The sequence below is a fragment of the Diorhabda carinulata genome, chromosome 6 (genome assembly GCF_026250575.1).
Source record: "Diorhabda carinulata isolate Delta chromosome 6, icDioCari1.1, whole genome shotgun sequence".
NCBI classification, from domain to species: domain Eukaryota; kingdom Metazoa; phylum Arthropoda; class Insecta; order Coleoptera; family Chrysomelidae; genus Diorhabda; species Diorhabda carinulata.
The window spans coordinates 1,268,848-1,296,157 of NC_079465.1; the positions used below are offsets into that span (position 1 = coordinate 1,268,848).

At 30.2% G+C, this 27,310-nt stretch overlaps 5 protein-coding genes across 7 annotated transcripts in view; 3 read left to right on the forward strand and 2 right to left on the reverse strand.

The window, feature by feature from the left end:
• Positions 1-3,938: 3,938 nt before the first annotated feature.
• On the forward strand, positions 3,939-5,500 carry LOC130895209 (uncharacterized). Its single transcript, XM_057802398.1, has 2 exons — positions 3,939-4,178; positions 5,161-5,500. The coding sequence occupies exons 1-2, from the start codon at positions 3,939-3,941 to the stop codon at positions 5,428-5,430; spliced, it is 510 nt and encodes a 169-aa protein (XP_057658381.1). The 3' UTR covers positions 5,431-5,500.
• Positions 5,501-5,862: 362 nt separating this feature from the next.
• The window catches only part of LOC130895854 (gamma-aminobutyric acid receptor alpha-like), a 60,545-nt gene continuing 39,097 nt past the window's right edge, over positions 5,863-27,310 (forward strand). The window contains exon 1 of the mRNA XM_057803418.1: positions 5,863-5,974. Within this exon, the coding sequence (XP_057659401.1) occupies positions 5,964-5,974 (11 nt within the window). The 5' untranslated portion in view covers positions 5,863-5,963. The remainder of the gene's footprint in view (positions 5,975-27,310) is intronic.
• Positions 8,002-23,838, reverse strand: LOC130895857 (facilitated trehalose transporter Tret1-like). 3 transcript variants are annotated; one of them, XM_057803425.1, is made up of 2 exons: positions 23,632-23,838; positions 8,002-9,628 (listed from the first exon to the last, which is right to left on the reverse strand). In XM_057803425.1, the coding sequence occupies exon 2, from the start codon at positions 9,549-9,551 to the stop codon at positions 8,331-8,333; it is 1,221 nt and encodes a 406-aa protein (XP_057659408.1). In that variant the 5' UTR covers positions 9,552-9,628; positions 23,632-23,838; the 3' UTR covers positions 8,002-8,330. The 3 variants fall into 3 exon arrangements, with proteins under 3 accessions (XP_057659408.1, XP_057659405.1, XP_057659406.1); XM_057803422.1 differs by lacking the exon at positions 23,632-23,838 and adding an exon at positions 9,890-10,013; XM_057803423.1 differs by lacking the exon at positions 23,632-23,838 and adding an exon at positions 9,708-9,864.
• On the reverse strand, positions 15,131-20,434 carry LOC130895856 (facilitated trehalose transporter Tret1-like). The gene is made up of 2 exons (XM_057803421.1): positions 20,300-20,434; positions 15,131-16,472 (listed from the first exon to the last, which is right to left on the reverse strand). The coding sequence occupies exons 1-2, from the start codon at positions 20,346-20,348 to the stop codon at positions 15,154-15,156; spliced, it is 1,368 nt and encodes a 455-aa protein (XP_057659404.1). The 5' UTR covers positions 20,349-20,434; the 3' UTR covers positions 15,131-15,153.
• On the forward strand, positions 20,876-25,738 carry LOC130895855 (facilitated trehalose transporter Tret1-like). Its single transcript, XM_057803420.1, has 2 exons — positions 20,876-21,167; positions 24,306-25,738. The coding sequence occupies exons 1-2, from the start codon at positions 21,119-21,121 to the stop codon at positions 25,643-25,645; spliced, it is 1,389 nt and encodes a 462-aa protein (XP_057659403.1). The 5' UTR covers positions 20,876-21,118; the 3' UTR covers positions 25,646-25,738.

Below are 27,310 nucleotides of genomic sequence, written 5' to 3' on the forward strand. Positions count from 1 at the left end.
CCAATCTTCCCTATATAACTAATCGTCCTTCATAAATGAATTACAAATATGATTAAAAAAACGTTCCCCATTCTCCCCTATCTAACAATTGTTCTTCCTTAATAAATTACCAAAAAGATTGAAAAAACTTACCTCAGTCTCCCCTATCTAACAATTGTTCTTAGTTAATAAATTACCAAAAAGATTAAAAAAACTTACCCCAGTCTCCCCCATATAACTAATCGTTCTTCATAAATGAATTACTAATATGATTAAAAAAACGTTCCCCAGTCTCCCCCATATTACAATTGTTCTTCCTTAATAAATTACCAAAAAGATTGAAAAAACTTACCCCAGTCTCCCCCATATACCTCGTCCTTCATAAATGAATTACTAATATGATAAAAAAAAACGTCCCCCATTCTCCCCTATCTAACAATTGTTCTTCCTTAATAAATTACCAAAAAGATTGAAAAAACTTACCCCAGTCTCCCCCATATAACTAATCGTCCCTCATAAATGATTTACTAATATGATTAAAAAAACGTTCCCCATTCTCCCCTATCTAACAATTGTTCTTCGTTAATATTATTACCAAAAAGATTGAAAAAACCTACCCCAGTCACCCCTATACAACAATTGTCCTTTAATGAATAAACCAAAATAATTGAAAAAAATTTCTCCAGTCTTCCATATATAACTAATCGTCCTCCGTTATTGAATTACCAATATGATTGAAAAAACTTTCCTCGGTTCCCCCTACATAACAATTGTTCTTTAAATTAATTACCAATAAGATTAAAAAACTTTCCTCAGTCTTCCCTAGATAAAATGGTTCTTTATATTAATTACCAATATGATTAAAAAACTTTCCTCAGTCTCCCCTATACAACAAATTGTCCTTTAATGAATAAACCAAATAATTGAAAAAGTTTCCCCAATCTTCCCTATATAACTAATCGTCCTTCATAAATGATTTACTAATATAATTGAAAAAACTTACCCCAGTCTCCCCCATATTACAATTATTCTTCGTTAATAAATTACCAAGAAAATTGAAAAAACTTTCCTCATTCTCCCCTATATAACAATTGTCCTTCGCTAATGAATTACCAATATGATAAATAGCTTGAATAAATAAACGTTAGCATAATCATTCGATTTCATCAAATTAATTACTACGTATGTTCGGTACAGTAGACGCCATGTTCGACTTCGAAAAACACGATACAAGCACGTATAAAGCGATTCATGAATTCGGTACATATTTAGGAATAGCGCCATTAAAATCGACACCTACAATTAGTTATTTATTTCTGCTGAGTACCTCAATTTTAACGATAAAATTTTTAATTAATCTAGTGCCTTCTATGCTTCCTCCGAAGAAAGACGAATTGAGAGTAAATATGGATCCTTCTTTCGGCGACTCTTTCTTATTGGCGTTAAGTCACGGTTCGATAATCGCTTTGAAGGTCACGAGTTTATACGAAGTAACCCGAAAGAAAAAACATTGGCAATCGTTTTTCGATATAATGAAAAAATTCGATACGAAATTTAAGAATAACATAAATATGATCAGATACAGTTTTAAAGTGTTTTTATTATTCCTAGTTTGCATATTGCATTATATTTCTTACGTATGGGAAGAGAATCGAATTATTTTTTTACGTCAAAATATTTGGGACAGTATATTTTACGACGTTATTTTATTCGAATATTTCTTTTTATCTTTGCTAATATGGAACGCATCTAATTTATTATCTTCAAAATATGTTTGTTTACGTATACTGATTCAGTCGAATATGGAACGTGCAAAAAATTTTCGAAGTTTCAAGAATTATTTAAAAAATTTATATTTCGGCGCTAATGCCCTCAACGAAGCGACTGGTAACGTCGTTTTGATGTTAATAATCAGCACATTTTCTTACACGTTAAGTACCTTAAATACGGTTGTAATTAATTCTGCTGAAAATTCTAATTTCCATCTAGTTTCAGCCCAAGTATTGTTCAGTATGGCAACATTGGTAAGTCCACATTAAATTGATATTCTATTATGAATCAATGACGTCACAAATCACAGCGTACAGTTCTTCATTATCAATTTGTTTGTCAGAATTGGTTACGTAGACCGTCCTATTCATTCTTCGTTTTAGAATTGTTTTTCAACGGAAAATATATTAAATAACATATGTGAACAATGACAATTGACAGTCTCCGCTAAAAACTGTTCGGTATCGTTCGGCAATCGTTCCTGTTTCTGAATAAGCTATGATCACGTGATTCAACTAGCTCTATGTTTATGATTACCGAACGCAACCAATGCCACATACAGTGATGATTGAAACATAAGGTTAACATTTTTGGGGGGTCATGACAAATGACAGATAGCAGATACGTGTAACGTATAAAACGCGGCTTAAGTATTTTTTTCTAAATTTCTTATGAAATTTGGTATGAACGATAAGAAAATAATTTTAAATGACATATCAACACTTGAGACAACGTGAATGTTTTCAAAATATATTTCATTGACTGACTATAATGAATGGATTATAATTATTCTTTTCATTTTTAGATATTTTCTGTGTTGATAATCGTATCATTTGATAAAGTAGAAAAAATATCTAAGGAAGTAACAAAAGCTTGCGTGTTTTTAGAAAGTACGAACGCAAATGCGAATATTTATGGAATTGCGAATTTGGCAAAAGGATTAGAACCGACGTTTACGGCATCTGGATTTTTTTCTATCAACCAACGACTTATACCTGCTTTTATAACTAGTCTATCCACTTACGTCATCATAATTTTGCAATTTAAAACGTGCTAAACATACTACGTACGTCCTTATATACGGTGTGTCACAAGTTATAGTTCGTTTGTGAAAAATAATTAAAAAAATTAGATTTACATTTTTAAATAGCAAATATTCTATTTGGAATACAATTTTTTCTTATTTTAATGAAGTATGTTTAAATATTGTACAGCCGCACGCCATCTAACGACGCCGGTCATAACCTAATGTATTAAAAACTATACAAGATGGTGGGTGGCTCCATCTATTATTGGGTAACTATTCTATTGTTCTACTTGTTGTATAAGTTAACTGTAATGAAACATAGAAAAGGCAACGATGAACGAATTCCGTGATTTTAAAATATTCACGCCAAGTGAATCCGCAAGAACTACGATTAAATTCAGTTTCTTGAGCAAACAAAGGAACTTGAACTTTTTAATCACACCTCGTATTGTTTCTATCGATCCCGATTAATGTTTACACATAATTATATTAATACAACATTCTTGTTTTCTAATAGAATAGAAGTTTTATTGGTAATAAAACTTTCATCATGTTTCGAAGTACCCAAAGAAAAGAAAGCATTTTGAAACAATTCAAAATTCTCTTTGATACTGCGACTGTTTTTTGTTTACTACCACCGACGGATTACAAAATTTGTTCGGTACAAAAAAAGTTATTCCACGTTATATATTCGACAATATTCTTCATAACAACTGTAGGTATACAGATATACAGTATCAACAGACTTATCGACAAGAAGGAATTGGATTTAAGACAAGCTTACTTATCACAAGTATCTGCGGATATTCTGAAAGGAATATTGAGTATTTTTACGGATGCAGTGATGTTTTTGATATCGATTTATTATAACTCTACTAGATGGGAGAATTTACTTAAAAAAATTCGAGATATCGAAATGATTTTAGCACCGATTCAACGAAAATGGACGATAAGATTCATGCCTTTAATATTTTTTAGCGATTTACTACTTTGCATCGCCGTTGTTACTTTAACAAATTGGTATTATTTCATGGAATTTGGTTGGTACATTCAAAGCAAATATTTCATTAAATATTTATCGATTTTTCGTCAACAAATAACATTTATTATAGTTTTTTATTTTATCTATTACGTTTATTTGAAATATAAACAATTAAATGTTATGGCTATGGATAAGTTTAAATTTAGAAAGAATATACAAATATCAACTATAATAAACATTCATAGAAAATTATGGGAGATAATTCAAGATGTCAATAGTATATTTGGGATGCAGATATTTTTAGGATTGCTTGAAAGTGGCGTATTAACTTTGTATTATGTGAATGCTATTAATTTTAACATTCAACGAGGCATCTTTATCAAAATTATTATGTTTTCTATACTGACAGTAACAGAATTGGTAAGATTTAAGCAACACCCCATTTTTTGCACGAATTCGTAGTAATTAATACCATAATTTGAGATTTTTTGCTCGCAGATTACAGAGTACGTACTTACTAGAATTAAACAAACTTTCACTTAATCCTCACATTCGTTAAATTCACCTTCACTATCATTTTTCACTTATAACTGTTTAAATATTAACGTAAATCCGCCATTTTACACGTCTTTCCGCTTCTTGCGAACTAAACTGTCTAATTTCTAATAAAACAAGCTGTGTCTAGTTTTACGTATGGCGTTTTTAACAACTCGATTTAAAATGAATTTTCATCCTCGTTTTAAGAATTTATACTTTGCTCTAACTTCACTTTCCTTTAATATCTTCTTAAACAACTCCCTTTAAACACGGTATAATTTGTTTTTCAGTTATTAACCGACTGTTTGACATTGACATTTTTAACGTGGCGGGATCAACGATATATTCTATTCATAAAATAATGAATTTATGATATCTTTGGAAAATAATTTAATGACAAGAATAATATAAATAATTATAAGATGTTTTTAAAAATTATATGTAACAAGTTAATTTTTTATAATGCTATAATACAACTTACCTTTTAATACGATAAAAGAAATAGCAAACAGGATATCGTACAGCGTTGCCACAAGCTTCAGAATTCATATATTTTAGATAAACAAAATTATTCATTAATAATATTAGTCGATACATAAATAAAATTATTCATAATTTGCCAAAACCAAGTGTAAGGCTATTGATTAATAAATTTCAAGTTTAATCGGAAATCAATAACAAACATTTGTCTATGATTTAAGTGTCTGTTTGAAATATAATCTTTTGTTACTTAAAAGTAATTTTTTCATGTTAATATTATCGGTGAGGTTAATAGTATCGCAAAATATACTTTTCAGTAAAAAATTAATCGTTTCTAAACATTTTTCTGATAATTCAATATAATTTCTCCACGGTCGCTTTTTAGATGTTGCCAATTCTTACAATCTCCGCTAGCGATTGGATGACAACGGAATCACAGAAATTGCTTATGGTATGCTATGGGTTTCAAGAAGATTTTTCATTTTTTTCGAGCGAAAATTTGGAATTATTCAATTTGAAAAATCATATTGACGTAACGAAACCGAAGATGACAGCTTGTGGATTCTATGAACTCAACAGTAAACTTATTTTCACTTTATTCGGAACTCTAACCACTTTCTTTTTCATCATCATACAGTTTAACAAAAAAGTGTAAATCATTACAAATATTTATCAAATATTCACTTATACTTGATATCACAATAAATGAAGAATGTGTAAAGGAATCACAATAGTTTTTAATATTTTGAAAATAATCTTGCCAGTTTTATTAACAGTAGCTTATTATATAAAATATTTGACAACGTCGCCATTATTCTAAAAACAACCGCGAGAAAGGTTTCTAAAAAATCAATACTAACGTGGGATTTTTAAATCCATATTAACGATTAGTTTTCGATCTTTTTCTAGCCCTCGAATATCGTTACGTGATCTCTGTCTAGCGACTTACACTAGTAGTAAACGAACATACCACAAGGATTGCACCGGTTATACTTCGAACACAGCAGTAAAATTTTCAACCATTTTTTGTTCAATATGTACGTTAGATATGAATTGTGCGTTAGATTTAGTTTGCAGATTGCATATAGTTGTAGTTTCGCGAGTAAAAAATAGAAAGTTTGTAAAACTTATGTGGTTGTCATTTCGGAATATGTGGGTGGGAAACATTCTGTATTTTTCAATTAACTAATGAGAAAAAGGTAATATATTTACGACTATAAAATCGATAAGTATTCATAATATAACTCCCATTTTATTGAATATTCTAATGAAAGAAAGACATTCAAAATAATGAATAAACAAAGTGACTTGTTCTGCTTCAAATTAATTTATAGAATTATTGGATATTTAGGAATGGTTCCTTTGAATCCAAATACCTTATTTGGTAAAATATCTTTCACAGTAAATTTTATTTTTCACACGATATTATTTGTTTTTGTTAGTAAACTGAATAGAATATTAGGTTATAAAGATAGTACTTCAAATAATACTTTTCTTATGAGAGCAGATTATTTCGTAATGTACTTTTTTCAAATTACTGTTTCATACGAAGCTATTAGACAGAGAAAAAACTGGAAAACTTTTATTGATACAATAGAAGAGATCGATAAGAATTTGAAATACGAGGTGAAATTAGTAACTTATTACTTGAAAGTAATTTCGTTTTTTGTTGTTTTTTTATTATTACAATTGATTTATTTATGGAGGGAGATTAACGGAATTTCAGAAGATTCAATTTCTAAATACGACTTTATATTTGCTAGTTACGTATTATTTGAAATATCATATTTGTCTCAAATACTATGGAATGCTTGTAATTTATTGTCTGTTAGATATTCTTGTTTAAATAAACTTATTCGAGATCGTTTACATACAAAAATAGAAGATTCTAAAACAATGGTCGAATTTGTGACTAAAGTTAAAACAAATTTGAAATTTTTGTATCTTACTGGAAACGCTCTAAATGATGCTAGTGGAAAAATAGTCTTTTCATACATGGCTTTAGTTTTTTATAGTACATTAAGCATTTTGAACAACTTTTGGTTTTTATCTCCACTATCAGATATGGGTATAGAAAATTTAATCGTTGGTATAACCCTATTGGTGAGTAATACTATTTTCAGATAAAAAAATCATATATTAATACGATTTTCAGACATTTTCCTTCACAATTATCACTTCTTTCGACAAAGTTGTTAATAAATCGAAGCAAACACTTAAAATATTAGTGTTGATGGAAACTTTAAACGTTAAACTACACAATAAAGGCATGGCAAATCTATCCAAACAACTTAAACCGAAATTTACAACTGCCGGTTTTTTTCTTATAAACCAACGACTCGTTCCTGCATTTATCTACACACTTTCTACTTATATTATTGTAATCATGCAATTCAAAACTTGTTAGATGTACATCATACTTTGTTATTTAAATAAATTCGCTCTTAAACAATTTTTCAGTATATATATCACGTTAAAACCATTTCACGTCACGTTAAATGTCATACGTCATACGTCAAATCAAACATTACTTCAAAGGTCATAAATTATGTGTCAAATCAAACACCCCTTTAGGTTATTCCTTTTTTTTAATAAATATCAATTTATTTCAGAATATTTTTGACAAAATTCGACTAATTTATCGTTTTTAACTGTACATCAATAGTTTTTTATGTGTCAATTTCTTTCTGTCTTTATACCACGTCACGTTAAATGTCATACGTCATGTGTCGAATCGAAAATCACTTTAAATGTCATAACTTTGATTATATCATTTTTTTTCTTAGATTATTATATCATATCAGTTTATTTCTGAATATTTTGTACAAAATTTCAATAAGTTATCATTGAAAATTGTCAATAAACAACTTTTTTATGCGTTAAATTCTTTCTGTACCTCTCCACGTCACTTTAAATGCCATACGTCATGTGTCAAATCAAACATCACGTTAAATGTCATAAATTATGTGTCAAATCACACACCACGTTAAATAATTCCATTTTTTTAAAATAAATATCAATGTATTGCTGATTTTTTTCACAAAATTTGATTATATCATCATTTAAAACTGTAATTCAATAACTTTTTCTTTCTGTACCTTTTCCACGTCGTTCCAAATGTCATAATTCATGTGTCAAATCAAACATCACTTTAAACGTCATGCGTCGAATCGAACAACACGTTAAATGTCATACGTCGTGTGTCAAATCAAACAGATTATTTCATTTTGTTGAACAAAAATCAATTTATTTCCGAATATTTAACAAAATTTGACTGTACGATCGTCGTAAACAGTTACTTAAATAATTTTTCACGCGTTAAGTTCTTTCTGTACCTTTTCCACGTCATTTAAAATGTCATACGTCATGTGTCAAATCGAAAATCACTTTAAACGTCATACGTCATGCGTCGAATCGAACATCACGTTAAATGTCATACGTCGCGTGTCAAATCAAACAGATTATTTCATTTTGTTGAACAAAAATCAATTTATTTCCGAATATTTAACAAAATTTGACTGTACGATCGTCGGAAACAGTTACTTAAATAATTTTTCACGCGTTGAGTTCTTTCTGGATCTCCTCCAAGGTTTTCCCTTTAGTCTCGATGCAGTAGAACTGAACGAATAAAACAGAACAAGCCGAACACGCGGAAAAAATGAAAAAACACGTTCCCAAACCGAAACGTTCGATCAAACTATTAAAAAAATAAACGATCAAAAAACCCAACATCCAACAAAACGAAGCGGTTACCGACGAACCGATAGATTTGATATTCGACGGGTACAATTCCCCCATAACAGTCCACGGCAAAGAACCCAAACCGACGTTGTAAGTTAGAATGAAAATTACGAGAGAAATAATCGGGAGGAAAGATATAGAACCGACATCGATATCTCGATCCCTCAGAACGCTGTACACTCCCAAAGGCACTTCGGATAGTACCACGCCTAAACCGGAACCGAGTAGTAACAATTTGCGACCTAACCTATCTATTAAGACCATAGACAAACCGCTGGATATCAATTGGACCGCTCCTACCAGCATCGAGCAAACGGAAGCGTCCAGGGGAGTTTTGGCTTGTTTAAATATATTTTGAGCGTTCGATAAAACGGCGTTGATACCGGAAAACTGTTGAAAGAATATCAAACCGCTAGCTATTATCAAAGCCCTGACGTTACCGGACGATTTAAATAAATCGCCAATTCCTCCGTTACCTTCTTCGGATATCGCTGTTTCGATAGCGGCTATTTCGGTATTGACATCGTCACCTTTACCTTTCAACCATCGAAGGTTTTTCTTAGCTTCGTCGATTTCGTTTTTACCAATCAAATATCTCGGACTTTCGACGGAAAACAACGAAAATAGAGGCATGAAAATCGCGGGAATTACGCCCAGAATTAGATTAAAAATCAATATATCGACGTAGGGTCCGACGCAATAAGAAAATAACATCCCCATGCATAAAAGAATGTTGAGTATTCCGGATAGAGTTCCCCTATTGGAGCTATCGGCTATTTCTCCAATATACATCGGCATTACGGTGAAAAGTCCCCCGACCGCTAATCCGATCACGAATCTAGCCGCGTAAAAAACTTGCACAACTTTAACGAGTGCCATAACGACGAATCCCATCGCCATGGGACATCCCATCGATACCAGAGTCTTCTTCCTACCGATTTTGTCCGCTAGATAACCGAAAAGGAAAGGGCCGAAACTAGCTCCTAGCAAAAACAGCGAGTTAATCCAAGATCCTTGCCCGTCCGATACAGCCATGGTCGAGTTTTTTAATTTTTCGATTTCCGGAGACGCCCATGTTATCGCCGTTCCCGCGGAAAAACTGATAATGTTGCCTGAAAAAAATTATATATGAAATAATAATCGAAAAAAGGGCAGTTTCGGTACAAAATGTCCCCGAAAGAACGCACTCACCATTGAAACTGTCAAACTTCATTATACTAATGTCAGATTTGACATATGTCATAACTTAATAACGTAACCTCAATGCAAGTTTGAAAAAAAAAAAAGAATAAGAAATGTCCCGATACAAGATTTATTTTATCAACGTTACGAACTAATTAAAAATATTATTTCTATATATTTCTATATCTTACCTGTTGTCGCTGCTATAATCGAATTCATTTTCATCGAATTAATTAAATTTTATACTACAGATTATACCTACATCTGATTATACTTTACCACAATTGAATTTCGTCGTTTTTTCCACAGAATCCATCTTATCATGTAAGTGAGTGTTGAGCACTTCAAAATAGTATTATAATATCGATAATTTACACCTACGGGGTGAGTAAAAAATATAAAGAAAAATTAATGTGTTACGTGTGATGGAAAGTTCGTAAAAAGTCGGTTAGATGGCGCTACTAGTAATGATTATCAATGAGAACGCGTTTATACATTTGACAGCTGTCATATGATAAGGTTATGTTATAAAAAAGAAGAAATTACTGTTTCATCAAGACCGCATCCGGTCACAAGCCATGTCGAAATTGGACTTTTAATTGTTTCCAGATCTAATCTTCAGCGGTAATATTCGCTACGGGGTGATTCGAAAAAGTTGTTTTAGGTTATTTATGTCGTTATATATTACAGGGCTATTCAAAAAGAAATTAATATAGTTATGGTTGTTTTGTATCATCTTCGCGTCATATTACATACTACAGGGCGGTTCAAAAAAATTATAATAACAATTTAGTGTTATTTTTTGTTACTTTGAAGTTTGCGGCGATTTAAAAGTGGAATAATTGTTTTTTTTTTCAATGTAATCATATCTGATATTTTGATTACTGATTATTGTTTATCTTACATAAGTATGCTTGTCATAGATAGTACTGATTGGCATCTTAAATAGCTTTTATAATGTTTTTAACGAATAGACCAGATATAATTACAAATCGAAATAAATAAAATATCGATTATGTGTAGTATTATGAGTTTAAAGGTCTTCAGACTGATTCCTGTCAATAGCAACACTCTCAGTATTAGTTAAATGGCCAAAATTCCTTTTTTTAACTATTTCAACACTAACTTCTTCAATAGTTAGTTCAATATTTGTCTTATTATGAGTTTAAAGGTCTTCAGACTGATTCCTGTCAATAGCAACACTCTCAGTATTAGTTAAATGGACAAAATTCCTTTTTTTTACTATTTCAACACTAACTTCTTCAATAGTTAGTTCAATATTTGTCTTATTATGAGTTTAAAGGTCTTCAGACTGATTCCTGTCAATAGAAACACTCTCAGTATTAGTTAAATGGCCAAAATTCCTTTTTTTAACTATTTCAACACTAAATTCTTCAATAGTTAGTTCAATATCTGTCTTATTATGAGTTTAGAGGTCTTCAGACTGATTCCTGTCAATAGCAACACTCTCAGTATTAGTTAAATGGACAAAATTCCTTTTTTTAACTATTTCAACAATAACTTCTTCAATAGTTAGTTCAATATTTGTCTTAATATGAGTTTAAAGGTCTTCAGACTGATTCCTGTCAATAGCAACACTCTCAGTATTAGTTAAATGGACAAAATTCCTTTTTTTAACTATTTCAACAATAACTTCTTCAATAGTTAGTTCAATATTTGTCTTATTATGAGTTTAAAGGTCTTCAGACTGATTCCTGTCAATAGAAACACTCTCAGTATTAGTTAAATGGACAAAATTCCTTTTTTTAACTATTTCAACAATAACTTCTTCAATAGTTAGTTCAATATTTGTCTTATTATGAGTTTAAAGGTCTTCAGACTGATTCCTGTCAATAGCAACACTCTCAGTATTAGTTAAATGGACAAAATTCCTTTTTTTAACTATTTCAACACTAACTTCTTCAATAGTTAGTTCAATATTTGTCTTATTATGAGTTTAAAGGTCTTCAGACTGATTCCTGTCAATAGAAACACTCTTAGTATTAGTTAAATGGACAAAATTCCTTTTTTTAACTATTTCAACAATAACTTCTTCAATAGTTAGTTCAATATTTGTTTTAATATGAGTTTAAAGGTCTTCAGACTGATTCCTGTCAATAGAAACACTCTCAGTATTAGTTAAATGGCCAAAATTCCTTTTTTTAACTATTTCAACACTAACTTCTTCAATAGTTAGTTCAATATTTGTCTTATTATGAGTTTAAAGGTCTTCAGACTGATTCCTGTCAATAGCAACACTCTCAGTATTAGTTAAATGGACAAAATTCCTTTTTTTTACTATTTCAACACTAACTTCTTCAATAGTTAGTTCAATATTTGTCTTATTATGAGTTTAAAGGTCTTCAGACTGATTCCTGTCAATAGAAACACTCTCAGTATTAGTTAAATGGCCAAAATTCCTTTTTTTAACTATTTCAACACTAAATTCTTCAATAGTTAGTTCAATATTTGTCTTATTATGAGTTTAAAGGTCTTCAGACTGATTCCTGTCAATAGAAACACTCTCAGTATTAGTTAAATGGCCAAAATTCCTTTTTTTAACTATTTCAACAATAACTTCTTCAATAGTTAGTTCAATATTTGTCTTAATATGAGTTTAAAGGTCTTCAGACTGATTCCTGTCAATAGAAACACTCTCAGTATTAGTTAAATGGACAAAATTCCTTTTTTTAACTATTTCAACAATAACTTCTTCAATAGTTAGTTCAATATTTATCTTAATATGAGTTTAAAGGTCTTCAGACTGATTCCTGTCAATAGAAACACTCTCAGTATTAGTTAAATGGACAAAATTCCTTTTTTTAACTATTTCAACAATAACTTCTTCAATAGTTAGTTCAATATCTGTCTTATTATGAGTTTAGAGGTCTTCAGACTGATTCCTGTCAATAGCAACACTCTCAGTATTAGTTAAATGGACAAAATTCCTTTTTTTAACTATTTCAACAATAACTTCTTCAATAGTTAGTTCAATATTTGTCTTAATATGAGTTTAAAGGTCTTCAGACTGATTCCTGTCAATAGAAACACTCTCAGTATTAGTTAAATGGACAAAATTCCTTTTTTTAACTATTTCAACAATAACTTCTTCAATAGTTAGTTCAATATCTGTCTTATTATGAGTTTAGAGGTCTTCAGACTGATTCCTGTCAATAGCAACACTCTCAGTATTAGTTAAATGGACAAAATTCCTTTTTTTAACTATTTCAACAATAACTTCTTCAATAGTTAGTTCAATATTTGTCTTAATATGAGTTTAAAGGTCTTCAGACTGATTCCTGTCAATAGCAACACTCTCAGTATTAGTTAAATGGACAAAATTCCTTTTTTTAACTATTTCAACAATAACTTCTTCAATAGTTAGTTCAATATTTGTCTTATTATGAGTTTAAAGGTCTTCAGACTGATTCCTGTCAATAGAAACACTCTCAGTATTAGTTAAATGGACAAAATTCCTTTTTTTAACTATTTCAACAATAACTTCTTCAATAGTTAGTTCAATATTTGTCTTATTATGAGTTTAAAGGTCTTCAGACTGATTCCTGTCAATAGCAACACTCTCAGTATTAGTTAAATGGACAAAATTCCTTTTTTTAACTATTTCAACACTAACTTCTTCAATAGTTAGTTCAATATTTGTCTTATTATGAGTTTAAAGGTCTTCAGACTGATTCCTGTCAATAGAAACACTCTTAGTATTAGTTAAATGGACAAAATTCCTTTTTTTAACTATTTCAACAATAACTTCTTCAATAGTTAGTTCAATATTTGTTTTAATATGAGTTTAAAGGTCTTCAGACTGATTCCTGTCAATAGAAACACTCTCAGTATTAGTTAAATGGCCAAAATTCCTTTTTTTAACTATTTCAACACTAACTTCTTCAATAGTTAGTTCAATATTTGTCTTATTATGAGTTTAAAGGTCTTCAGACTGATTCCTGTCAATAGCAACACTCTCAGTATTAGTTAAATGGACAAAATTCCTTTTTTTAACTATTTCAACAATAACTTCTTCAATAGTTAGTTCAATATTTGTCTTATTATGAGTTTAAAGGTCTTCAGACTGATTCCTGTCAATAGAAACACTCTCAGTATTAGTTAAATGGACAAAATTCCTTTTTTTAACTATTTCAACAATAACTTCTTCAATAGTTAGTTCAATATTTGTCTTATTATGAGTTTAAAGGTCTTCAGACTGATTCCTGTCAATAGCAACACTCTCAGTATTAGTTAAATGGACAAAATTCCTTTTTTTTACTATTTCAAACACTAACTTCTTCAATAGTTAGTTCAATATTTGTCTTATTATGAGTTTAAAGGTCTTCAGACTGATTCCTGTCAATAGCAACACTCTCAGTATTAGTTAAATGGACAAAATTCCTTTTTTTTACTATTTCAACAATAACTTCTTCAATAGTTAGTTCAATATTTGTTTTAATATGAGTTTAAAGGTCTTCAGACTGATTCCTGTCAATAGAATCACTCTCAGTATTAGTTAAATGGCCAAAATTCCTTTTTTTAACTATTTCAACACTAATTTCTTCAATAGTTAGTTCAATATTTGTCTTAATATGAGTTTAAAGGTCTTCAGACTGATTCCTGTCAATAGAAACACTCTCAGTATTAGTTAAATGGACAAAATTCCTTTTTTTAACTATTTCAACAATAACTTCTTCAATAGTTAGTTCAATATTTGTCTTATTATGAGTTTAAAGGTCTTCAGACTGATTCCTGTCAATAGAAACACTCTCAGTATTAGTTAAATGGAGAATATGGATCCCATTTTATATCTTAAGACTTAAACTCTAATTTTTTATAACCTCTAGCTGGTTTAGATTATCCCTTTACACATTTTCGACATTCTGCACATCTATATCACTCACAAATGTATTTTCGAGGTTTTTTTTCGACATTTAACCTCTTATAATTATTATTTCTCCCAACAAAGCTTCAACAGTTTCCACAACAAATGTTTTAGCACAAGTTTTGGTTAGTTTCATCACAGAAAAACAATTTACGATGTTTATCGGCGTGTTCAAACAGGTATTTAGATTGAAAGAAAGTCGGGATAAATAAAAAAAAAAACAAAAAACAAATACCAGAAGAGAAAAGTGAAGATTTGTTAACGAAAAACCGAAAGTTTGTTGCGGAAAATTGGGCTGAAGATCCTAAATCGATCAGAAATATGTAAACAACGTTTCAATGGACAAAAATCGAGAAAACCTCCATTGAAATATTATGGAAAGTTACAGTTACAAACGGAAAATGAAAACTTTTTTCGAAATCAACAAATCGAAAAGTGTTTTGGAGGGATTGGGGGTCTTGTTCAAAGCAAGTTCTATCGGGGATCCCTCCAATTTTGGTTTTACTCTTCCGACCTCGCGGATAAATGGTAAAATGAATCAATAAACTCCATCAAAACTGTTTATTCGCATTATCTTTCTAACATGAGTTGAATTTCCACGAAAGTTTTCCCCCTCGTTTCGGGAACGTAAAATATCGTAAATAAAGTTGAAACAAAACAAAATCCAGCGAACGCGAAAAACGTACCGTCGACACCAATACCATCAGTCATTTTATTAAAAAACATCGTCACCAGAAACGAAATTAACCAACAACTAGTAGATGTAGCGGACGCCGACAATTTTTTAACGTTCTTCGGAAATATTTCAGACGAAATAGTCCACGGAAGACAACTGAGACCGGTTTGGAAAGACGCAACCGCCAATACCAAACTAACCAAAGGTAACCACGATATCGATCCGACGCCAAACTCCGTCCTGGTCAGGATACAAAAAAAAATACCGAACGTCGACAAACACATTCCTAAAACCGTCGTCGATATTATCAATAACATTTTCCTATCGAATTTCTCGGTAAAATAAGGCGCCGGCAAACTGAAAACGAAAATACAACCTCCGATAATCAAGGCGGATACATCGGAAGGTAAATCGGCGCCGGCCGCGTCGAATATCACCTGAAGATAAGAAGTTATCGCGTTCCAACCGGACAACTGTTGAAAAACTATCAAACTTATCGATACGACGAAGGATTTCCTCAAAGACCACACGTTCCCGAATCCAATAGATTTGTCTTCGTCCTCGACGCTGATCTTGATACGTTCCAATTCGTTTTGAACCGATCCGCGATCGGTGGATCGCAATTTGATCAGAACCTCCTCGGCTTTCTCCGTATCGCCGATTCCGACTAAATAATAAGGAGTTTCGGTTCCCAGTAGAGAAAAACTCACCAAAAACGCCAAAGGAAACGAAGCGTTAACCAAATTGAATAATCTAACAGACACGAAAGGTCCTATTAGATACGATAGAAAATTACCGAAGGACCAGAAGATTCCCAGAGTTACGGAATAAGCTCCCCGGAGCGTTTCTTCGGTTACCTCGGCTATGTACATGGGTAATAGGGTGTAACCGCCGCCGACGGCTACGCCGCCCAGTAATCTTCCGAAGTAAAACACCTCGACGCGTCCCGCGAACGCCATCGATAGATAAGCGATTAAATGGAGACATCCTATAGCTTGGAGGGATAATTTCCTTCCGAAACGATCGGAAATGTAAGCGAAAGGCAGACCTCCGATCATCGCTCCGATGTTTATGGAAGATGCGATCAGCGCGTCTTGTTGTTGAGTGATCGGTTTCGGTAAGGGATTGACGGTTGAGTCGTTGGAGTGGAGTTTGGGGAGGATCGGCGATGGCCACGTCATCGTAATATCGCCGGATGTCGCCAGAAGATCGACTGAAATTTAATTATTGATTTGATTAACTTAGTATCTGGCGTTGATGTTGAACTAATCGCGAGGCGTTTCTAATTCGATTGTTGGTTAGGTTATTAGGCGGTAGATGTTCGAAAAAAGAAGAAGAACATTTCTATAAACGAGAATATCGAGGAAAAAAGAAGAAAAAAACATTTGAAAAAGAAGAATTTCTTGAATAAAGAGAATTTCGTTGACAGATAGGTATTAAAGAAGAAGATAATGCTGTTTTTGATAAAAGAAGAAGAAAACCGATGAGAGAATTTTTGGAAAACGAAAATTTCGTCAAGAGACTCGTTTTGGGAAAGACAAAACGATAAATATTTGAATAAAGAAGAAGAAAATGTCATATAAACGAGATTTTCTCGAAAAAAAAAAGAAGAAACAATTGTTTTGAGAATATTTGGGAAAAGAAGATTTAAAGTAGGATACGACGATGAATATTCGAGAAAATAACAAAATTTCTAAATCGAAATATCGAAAAAAGAAGAAGAAAACATTTGTAAAAGAAGAATTTCTTAAATAAAGAGAATTTCGTTGACAGATAGGTATTAAAAAAGAAGAAAATGTTGTTTTTGATAAAAGAAGAAGAAAACGGATAAAAGAATTTTTGGAAAACGAAAATTTCGTCAAGAGACTCGTTTTGGGAAAGACAAAACGATAAATATTTGAGTAAAGAAGAAGAAAATGTCATATAAACGAGATTTTCTCGAAAAAAAAAAAGAAGAAAGAATCGTTTTGAGAATATTTGGGAAAAGAAGATTTAAAGTAGGATACGACGATGAATATTCGAGAAAATAACAAAATTTCTAAATCGAAATATCGAAAAAAGAAGAAGAAAACATTTGAAAAAGAAGAATTTCTCAAATAAAGAGAATTTCGTTGACAGATAGGTATTAAAAAAGAAGAAAATGTTGTTTTTGAGTAAAGAAGAAGAAAACGGATGAAAGAATTTTTGGAAAACGAAAATTTCGTCAAGAGACTCGTTTTGGGAAAGACAAAACGATAAATATTTGAATAAAGAAGAAGAAAATGTCATATAAACGAGATTTTCTCGAAAAAAAAAAAGAAGAAAGAATCGTTTTGAGAATATTTGGGAAAAGAAGATTTAAAGTAGGATACGACGATGAATATTCGAGAAAATAACAAAATTTCTAAATCGAAATATCGAAAAAAGAAGAAGAAAACATTTGTAAAAGAAGAATTTCTTAAATAAAGAGAATTTCGTTGACAGATAGGTATTAAAAAAGAAGAAAATGTTGTTTTTGATAAAAGAAGAAGAAAACGGATAAAAGAATTTTTGGAAAACGAAAATTTCGTCAAGAGACTCGTTTTGGGAAAGACAAAACGATAAATATTTGAGTAAAGAAGAAGAAAATTTCATATGAACGAGAAAATCTCAAAAAAAAAAGAAGAAAGAATCGTTTTGAGAATATTTGGGAAAAGAAGATTTAAAGTAGGATACGACGATGAATATTCGAGAAAATAACAAAATTTCTAAATCGAAATATCGAAAAAAGAAGAAGAAAACATTTGAAAAAGAAGAATTTCTCAAATAAAGAGAATTTCGTTGACAGATAGGTATTAAAAAAGAAGAAAATGTTGTTTTTGAGTAAAGAAGAAGAAAACGGATGAAAGAATTTTTGGAAAACGAAAATTTCGTCAAGAGACTCGTTTTGGGAAAGACAAAACGATAAATATTTGAATAAAGAAGAAGAAAATGTCATATAAACGAGATTTTCTCGAAAAAAAAAAAGAAGAAAGAATCGTTTTGAGAATATTTGGGAAAAGAAGATTTAAAGTAGGATACGACGATGAATATTCGAGAAAATAACAAAATTTCTAAATCGAAATATCGAAAAAAGAAGAAGAAAACATTTGTAAAAGAAGAATTTCTTAAATAAAGAGAATTTCGTTGACAGATAGGTATTAAAAAAGAAGAAAATGTTGTTTTTGATAAAAGAAGAAGAAAACGGATAAAAGAATTTTTGGAAAACGAAAATTTCGTCAAGAGACTCGTTTTGGGAAAGACAAAACGATAAATATTTGAGTAAAGAAGAAGAAAATTTCATATGAACGAGAAAATCTCAAAAAAAAAAGAAGAAAGAATCGTTTTGAGAATATTTGGGAAAAGAAGATTTAAAGTAGGATACGACGATGAATATTCGAGAAAATAACAAAATTTCTAAATCGAAATATCGAAAAAAGAAGAAGAAAACATTTGAAAAAGAAGAATTTCTCAAATAAAGAGAATTTCGTTGACAGATAGGTATTAAAAAAGAAGAAAATGTTGTTTTTGAGTAAAGAAGAAGAAAACGGATGAAAGAATTTTTGGAAAACGAAAATTTCGTCAAGAGACTCGTTTTGGGAAAGACAAAACGATAAATATTTGAATAAAGAAGAAGAAAATGTCATATAAACGAGATTTTCTCGAAAAAAAAAAAGAAGAAAGAATCGTTTTGAGAATATTTGGGAAAAGAAGATTTAAAGTAGGATACGACGATGAATATTCGAGAAAATAACAAAATTTCTAAATCGAAATATCGAAAAAAGAAGAAGAAAACATTTGTAAAAGAAGAATTTCTTAAATAAAGAGAATTTCGTTGACAGATAGGTATTAAAAAAGAAGAAAATGTTGTTTTTGATAAAAGAAGAAGAAAACGGATAAAAGAATTTTTGGAAAACGAAAATTTCGTCAAGAGACTCGTTTTGGGAAAGACAAAACGATAAATATTTGAGTAAAGAAGAAGAAAATTTCATATGAACGAGAAAATCTCAAAAAAAAAAGAAGAAAGAATCGTTTTGAGAATATTTGGGAAAAGAAGATTTAAAGTAGGATACGACGATGAATATTCGAGAAAATAACAAAATTTCTAAATCGAAATATCTAAAAAAGAAGAAGAAAACATTTGAAAAAGAAGAATTTCTTAAATAAAGAGAATTTCGTTGACAGATAGGTATTAAAGAAGAAGAAAATGTTGTTTTTGAGTAAAGAAGAAGAAAACATAGACTAGAAAAAAAGAACTTTTGGAAAAAAGAAATTTTTATAAAAAAACGAAAATATAAAAAGAAAATTTCTGTTAAAAGAAAATTTCGTTGAAAGACAAACATTAAAAAAGAAGAAAACCGCATAAAACTATAAATATTCGAGAAAAATTGAAAAATCAAAAAAAAAAGAAGAAGACGTTGATCGAAGGAGGAGAGTCTCTGGAAAACGGAAATTTCATTGAAAGAAACGTATTGAAAACATAGATAAAAGAAGAATTTTTCATTAGAGAATCAAAAATTAGAGATAATTCCATAGAAAAACAAAAAAACCAAAAAAATTGAGATGAAAACAGATAAAAAGAGAATTTTTTTTAATAAAAGAAAATTTCGTTGAAGGAAAAGTATTAAAAATGAAGAAAATGCTGTATTTGAGCAAAGAAGAAGAAAATTTGATAGAAAAATGAAAATATCAAAAAACGAAGAAGAAAACATAGATAATAGAAAAAGAACTTTTGGAAAAAGGAAATTTCTATGAACACAAGTCTTGGAAAAGAAGAAAATTCCATAGAAAAACGAAAATATCAAAAAAATTGCGATGATAACATAGATAAAAGGAAAAGTTTTGTGAAAAGAAAATTTCGTTGAAAGAAAAGTACAAAAAGAAAGAAAGAAAAGAAAAAAAGAATTTTTGGAAAACGGAATTTTCGTTGCAAGGAAAGTATTGAGAAGAAAAAAAAATAAAAATTTGAGAAAAGAAGAAAACTTGACTAAAAAATAAAAATATCATAAAATATACTAAATAATAAAATTTGTTTTGCCTTACCTGCTATTACTACAAATGTTGAATATCCAAAAAACTTAAAATTCGTCATATTTATAATAAAAAACTTAAATTTTCATTGAAAGAATTAAAAAAAAACGTTTCGTTGGTTAATTTTGACTACATCGTAGATAACATTTTATATCTTAACATATTTATACAAAACGATTTATCTACTTATCAAATTATTCAAAATCAATTTTTTCAATTAATAAAAATTCACTTTGATATTGTTTTACTTAAAAATAAAAAACAATTTCGTTTATAATTAAAAACGAATTGTCAAAGTTAAATAAACCAAAAAATTAAAACGAACAGGACCGTATTGAAAACAAATTTAATATACGAGGACGGTCCAATAAGTATCTGGAGAATAGAATACTTGATGACGTCAATTTTGACCATCGTGATAATGGATGCGTCACCAAATACTAAACAACATGGCGTCTTCAAACTTGAAACATATGCCGCGGTATTTTCCAAACAACTACCGCCATCTCTAGGTCGAGCCACGTACTTTTGGTACCGTCCTCGTATATACAGACATTTTCTGACTAACTACGTCGATGTATTTAAATTTAAATATGATTCACAATATTGAATAACTTGAGTCGCGATTATCCGGTTTAATATAAAAATATTTCACAGTTGGCAAAACAAGAATATTAAATGGGTGTTATTGCGAAAGACACACCTTATAAAACTTATCATGCATATTTACCTGTTAGTAATAGTTGAAAAAAACGATAATAATTTGACATTGTATTTACGTGGTTTTATCTATGTGCATTCGGGTGAAAAATAATAGAATTTAACAGTAATATGGATGAGAAATCGGTTGCTTGGAATACGTACCTAAATATAATTATTGGTAAGTAAATTCAAATCTATAATCCAAAGGTAAACTATACAGGATGTCCCACGACAAATTAAAACTACCTGTATATGGCAAAATATTCATAGTAGAATCATGAAAATTTCTAAATTTGGGTTTTCGGATACCATCTTTTTAACTAAAATATTTACAAAGATGGCCGACTTCCGGTTCTACCGGAAGTCGATTGTAACTTTGTTATTTTACATAAAACACCCTGTATATTAATACATTTTTGAAATCTACGTAAAAATTTAGTATACTTTTGTTTAAAAACTTTTTTCGAAAAATGCATACTTTCTGAGTTATTAATTTTTTTGTAAAAAAATTCACCCTTATAAATTATTTTTTTACTAGGATACCTTTAAAAATATGAAAATGGTTTCTATTCGGTTGCTTTCAGCAAAGTCAGACGTATTTAAATCTATATTGAAAAATGTTTCATTTCATACGGGGTGTGTATAAAAAGTGTTCAAACTTTAACTTCCTAAATATCAAATTTTTTTCATTTTTTTAAATATAACCACCCGATTTTTTCTATTTCAATGCATTCAGGAATGAAAACTAAAGCAAATTCATGTCTACTTTCCTATACCTAAACCTCACCGTTATCCAGATATTAAATGTATTAAATTTAGAATCTCTAAAAATTTACAGAAAACATTTAATAATTGGATAACGGTAAGGTTTAGATATAGGAAAGTATACATAAATTTGCTTTATTTTTCATCCCTGAATGCAATAAAATAGAAAAAACCGGGTGGTTATATTTAAAAAATAAAAAAAATTTGATATTTATGAAGTTAAACTTTGATCACTTTTTATACACACCCTGTATAAAATGAAAAATTATTCAACATAGATTCAAATACTTCCAACCTTGCTAAAAGCAACCGAATAGAAACCATTTTCATATCTTTACGGGTAACATCGTAAAAAAATAATTTATAAGGGTGAATTTTTTCATGAAAAAATTAATAACTCAAATAGTATGCCTTTTTGGAAAAAAGTTTTTAAACAAAAGTGTACTGAAATTTTACGTAGATTTCAAAAATGTATTAATATACAGTGTGTTCTATTTAAAATAACCAAGTTACAGTCGACTTTCGGTAGAACCAGATACTATAAGTATTTTTCCATATAAAGATAGGTTCAACTCCTCTTGGGACACCCTGTATAGACGTTGTTCTACGAGGTATACCCACTTGTGAAATCAGATCGTGATTCGTTTTCTAAATTTGAATAAAACTGGTATTAGCAAATCTACGAGATTGTAAATCAACACTTTTTGGATAGACCTCGTATACCATTAAGTCAAACATATCAAAATAAAGTTTGATTTGCTATATCATCCACCCTATTCGCCAGATTTAGCCTCTTCGGATTATTTTTTGTTCCCAGATTTAAAAAAATAGCTCGGTGGGTAAAAATGACGTGTTAAATATATTTTTTTTACGAAATTTTTGTGTTTTATTTGTCGGGATAGATACTTCTAGAAACATCCTTGTATACTGCAATTATTTGGAATAATATGGGACAATCGTAGATCCAATATCAATTATGAATAACCGGTTAATCAATTTTATAATAAATTATTGTGAGAATGTGATTTCTGTCTATTAAAATCACGGATATCCACCTTTTTTACTCTCCAAATATTTGTTTCTATATAGAATATCGAAATTTCCTTGAAAAAATATGAATTTTTAGATTTTTTCAGTTGATTTTAATGTGAGGTTTTCGTAAAATTTCAGCAACATCTCCCGGACTATATAACATTCCAATCTTAATATATAAAAATTGTATGTTGGGAACGAACTCAAAAACGAGTTAACTAATAATCATGAAAATTTGCATATACATGTAATTTGGTCTAATTTAAATGATGGAATAGTTATTTGAATTATTTTAAGAAAAATAGGTTTTATACGTTAGTATTTTGAGTTTTTTGAAATTGACCGTGAAAAAGGCCACGACTGTCATGGCGTCAAAAATGACGTCACACCTCGAGAAACAGCTGTGTTTGTTTATAACACTGTTTTTTCAATAAATAAAGAATTCCTCGTTTTATAAATACTGTATAGTGCCCTAATATGAAACTAAAACGATAAAAACGTCATACAAATTATTCATATACGTTCCAAACAATAAAGGAATATGAAGAAAGTGGTTAAAAAAGTCGCTATTACTTTATCAATGAATTACACAAATTATTACTGCGAAGATCATATTTATGTAAGTATCAAACAAAACTCGATGTATCTATTTATAAATGTATAGTAAAAGGAATGAATTTTGCAAAATCTACCATAATATACCACACATAACATATAAAATGTTATGACTTTGTATTCGCTAACCTCAAAATCAGTAAAGTATTTTCATTCCACTGTAAATGCGACTCTCTAACTGTCAACTGCTAATTAAATAAGACTTTGTTCGTTTTTCACATAATACTTACATATAAATATTAACACTGCGGACTTCCGATGAACAAAAAAAGGTGGTTCATTGCAAAAAATTTTTCAAACATAACTTTGGGCAAATTACTGCAGTTCACTTTGTTAAATCCTGATTCCATGGTAAATTATACATGTCTTTCAAGATTAAACTAAAAACGAACATTATTAATTTAACAACAATTGCTCGAAATAACCTGGTCAATTTATACGAAAATGACAGCTACATCATAGCGTTTCGCGGTTGTGACGTCACGCTTTTCTGATGTTTCTGGTGTTTAATGTCACGTGGTTAAACGCCTCATTTTGTCGATTTTATTTTCCAAAAATATTATTAACCTTTTATTATTATTGTAGAAAACTTTTTTATTTATTAATTATCATTGTTAATCATTAGAAACTTAAAGCCATCCGATTTATTCTTAGCGTATTAATAATAAACTAATCATCAATGTTGATTGTTGTTATTAATGGTAATTCGAAACAGATGGCGTCTCAAGCGAATTTATTAACAGAAAACTGTAAAATTTTGTATTTTGCACCTAATATATGGCGCCACACTTTAATATATTTTCTTAGACTACACACTATACACGTCTTATGCACGTGTTTTTTAAATAAATCATCGACAAAAACTCGTTTCCGAGTCTGCTAATATTATATACTTACGTTGTAGCAAACATTCTTATATCATCTGGTGACGTTTCCGTGACGTGGACTTCTTCTGCGTATCCGAAATTATACTCGAATGACACTTCAGTAAATCCTCTACAACGACCGATTAGCCCCTCCCAAGATGACGTACTCGGATCCATATTGATTGTGGGCGCGATTTTAGGACCTTGGCCGTTTGGAATAATAGCAGATAGATTCGGAAAAAAGAAAATATTATTACTTCTAGCTTTACCACATATTATATCTTTTTTAATTTTAGGTTTAGCTAAGAATATTTATTTGTTTTATTTCGCTAGGTTCGTAGCTGGGTTCGGACTTGGTGCCGGGTATTATTTGGTACCTTTGTACGTCGCTGAGATCGCTAAGAGTTCCCATAGAGGTGGTATGGTGGGCGTGACTAACGTATTCTGGTGTTTGGGTGATTTTTTGTCTTTAGTTATAGGAACTTACACGAATTTTTCGAATTACAATTTTTGTTTGATGTGTTTTCCGATGGTGTTTGTCGTACTTTTCATTTGGTTGGGTATCGAAAGTCCTTATTATTTGATGAGTAGGAAAAAAGAAGAAACCGCCAGAAAATCTTTGATGCTTTTACGATCTAATAACCACGAGGAAGTTACTAAAGAATTAAAATCCATCGAATATTTTCTGCGATTACATCAAGACGGGAAGTTTTTCGATATGATTAAAGATGAAATTTTGAGGAAAAACATTTTGATTTCGATGTTTTTACTCTTATGTTTGACTTGTAGTGGTTTTTGGGGTTTAACTTTTCATTTAGAACTTATTTTCGAGAGTTGCAGTTTTAGTTTATCTCCAGATACGTCTGCTGTTATTGTTGGTGGTGTTTTATTGATTTCTAGTTTATTCACGCCCGTTTTGTTGGATAAATTCGGTAGAAAACCTCTTCTTATAACGTCGTTTTGCGGTATGCACGTGTCCTTGATCATCTTGGGGATATATTTTTCTATTTCTCGAATAGAAGTTTTAGCGTCGACGCCGCTTTTTTGTCTGGCCCTGTATCTTGCCAGTTTCAACGTGGGGGCTTGTATAATACCTTGGATACTAATCTCTGAACTGTTTCCTAATAAATTCAAAAACGCGGCCGCTTCGTATTGCACGACGTTGTTTTGGTTAGTGAATTGTTTAGTTACATTTAATTTTAATAAACTTCATGGTACTATAGGTATGAATGGGATTTTCTATTTCCATGGCGTTTGGTGTTTGATCGGAGCGGTTTTCGGTTATTTTTTTGTTCCGGAAACTAAAGGTAAAGATTTCAGTGACATACAACAAATGTTTAACGAAGGGATTGAGGAAAATCGTACGTTTGAAATATAACCTCAAAACGACGATGTTTTTCATGGTTATAATGTTTTGTTTGTAAACTGAATGTTTATATAATTAATTAATAAAGTGTGATTATTTTGAAAATGTATTTAATTTGTCTAAATCTACTGATTGTTTTCGTTTTAAACGCATTTTGTATATTTTGAATTCGAAAACAGCAGAATTACTTTTGTTATTTATCCGAAATGTATCAGAAAATTGTTTGTATTCGAATTATTGCTAAATTTGATTAGAATTTTTATGAAATTTGTGTCAAAATTGCACCAGACTATCAAGAATTTACTCAAAATAATCAAAAAGTGTCAAAAATTTGTTTCTTTTCGATACATTGCTGTTTTTCGGAATTTTCCATGTAAATTGTGTAAGAATTTCACCAGACTATTAAGAATTTGCTTAAATTTTTCTGGAATATGTGTCAGACCTCCAAGAATTTACTCAAAATGTTCAAAAAGTGTCGAAAATTTGTTTCTTTTCGATACATTGTTGTTTTTCGGAATTTCCCATGTAAATTGTGTAAGAATTTCACCAGACTATTAAGAATTTGCTTAAATTTTTCTGGAATATGTGTCAGACCTCCAAGAATTTACTCAAAATGTTCAAAAACTGTCAAAAATTTGTTTCTTTTCGATACAATGTTGTTTTTCACAACTTTTTATGAACGTTGTGTCAGAATTTCACCAGACTATTAAGAATTTGCTTAAATTTTTCTGGAATGTGTGTCAGACCTCCAAAAATTTACTCAAAATGTTCAAAAACTGTCAAAAATTTCACCACTCTATCAAGAATCTGCTTAAATTTCCTGGAAAACTCATAATCCTTTCAGTTTTCCAAGAATTTACTTAAAATTTTCAAAATATAACAGGAAAACAATTTCCTTCATCAAATTATAGATTTTTCCGGTTTTTCTTTGATAGTTGCCCTGAATTTTACCGGACTATAAGGAATGTTCTGAAATTTCATGGAAAAACGCAGATTTTTTTTCAAACTAGAATTCACTCCAAATTTTTAAAATGTTTCCTAAAAATTCGTTCGTTTTCGAAATAGTGCAAAATTAATTTATTTCAATCTTTCGAAATGTTGCTTTAATTTCACAGAAAAATACCAAATTTTCCTCGAATTTTCAAAAGTTCTCTGCTTCTTGCTTTCAATGAGTTACTAAAATTTCCGAGTATTTAATTTAACTTTTAATGCCCTTCGTTTGGATCCTTTTTTCGGAAATACTAATACTAAAATATTTCAACATACCACTAAATAAATATCTCCTGAAAATCATTACGTTCGGAACTGCGATTGTTTTAAAACAACATTCCCATCTCTAGCTACCTCATTTATATCTATCCACCTAAGTAACCCAAAAAGCGTAAACGACATGCGCAATTAGTTGAAGATAAGATAATCCGTTTTAATTAGTTATTTTTGTAATTAGTTGGTAATAGTGAGTGAGTTGCTTCATTATAATACCACGCCTACTAAGTCATCTGTCATTTCCGGTTTTAGTAATATAAATTATATGGATAAATTACAATTATTCCAACTATTAAATCGAACGTCAACATTTCTTTACAATACGACGAAATAATTTTATTTTTATAATTTTGTCGCGTTTGTATGAAATTGGTTATCAATGTTGCAATAAAAGTTGTTTAGGTCGAAATC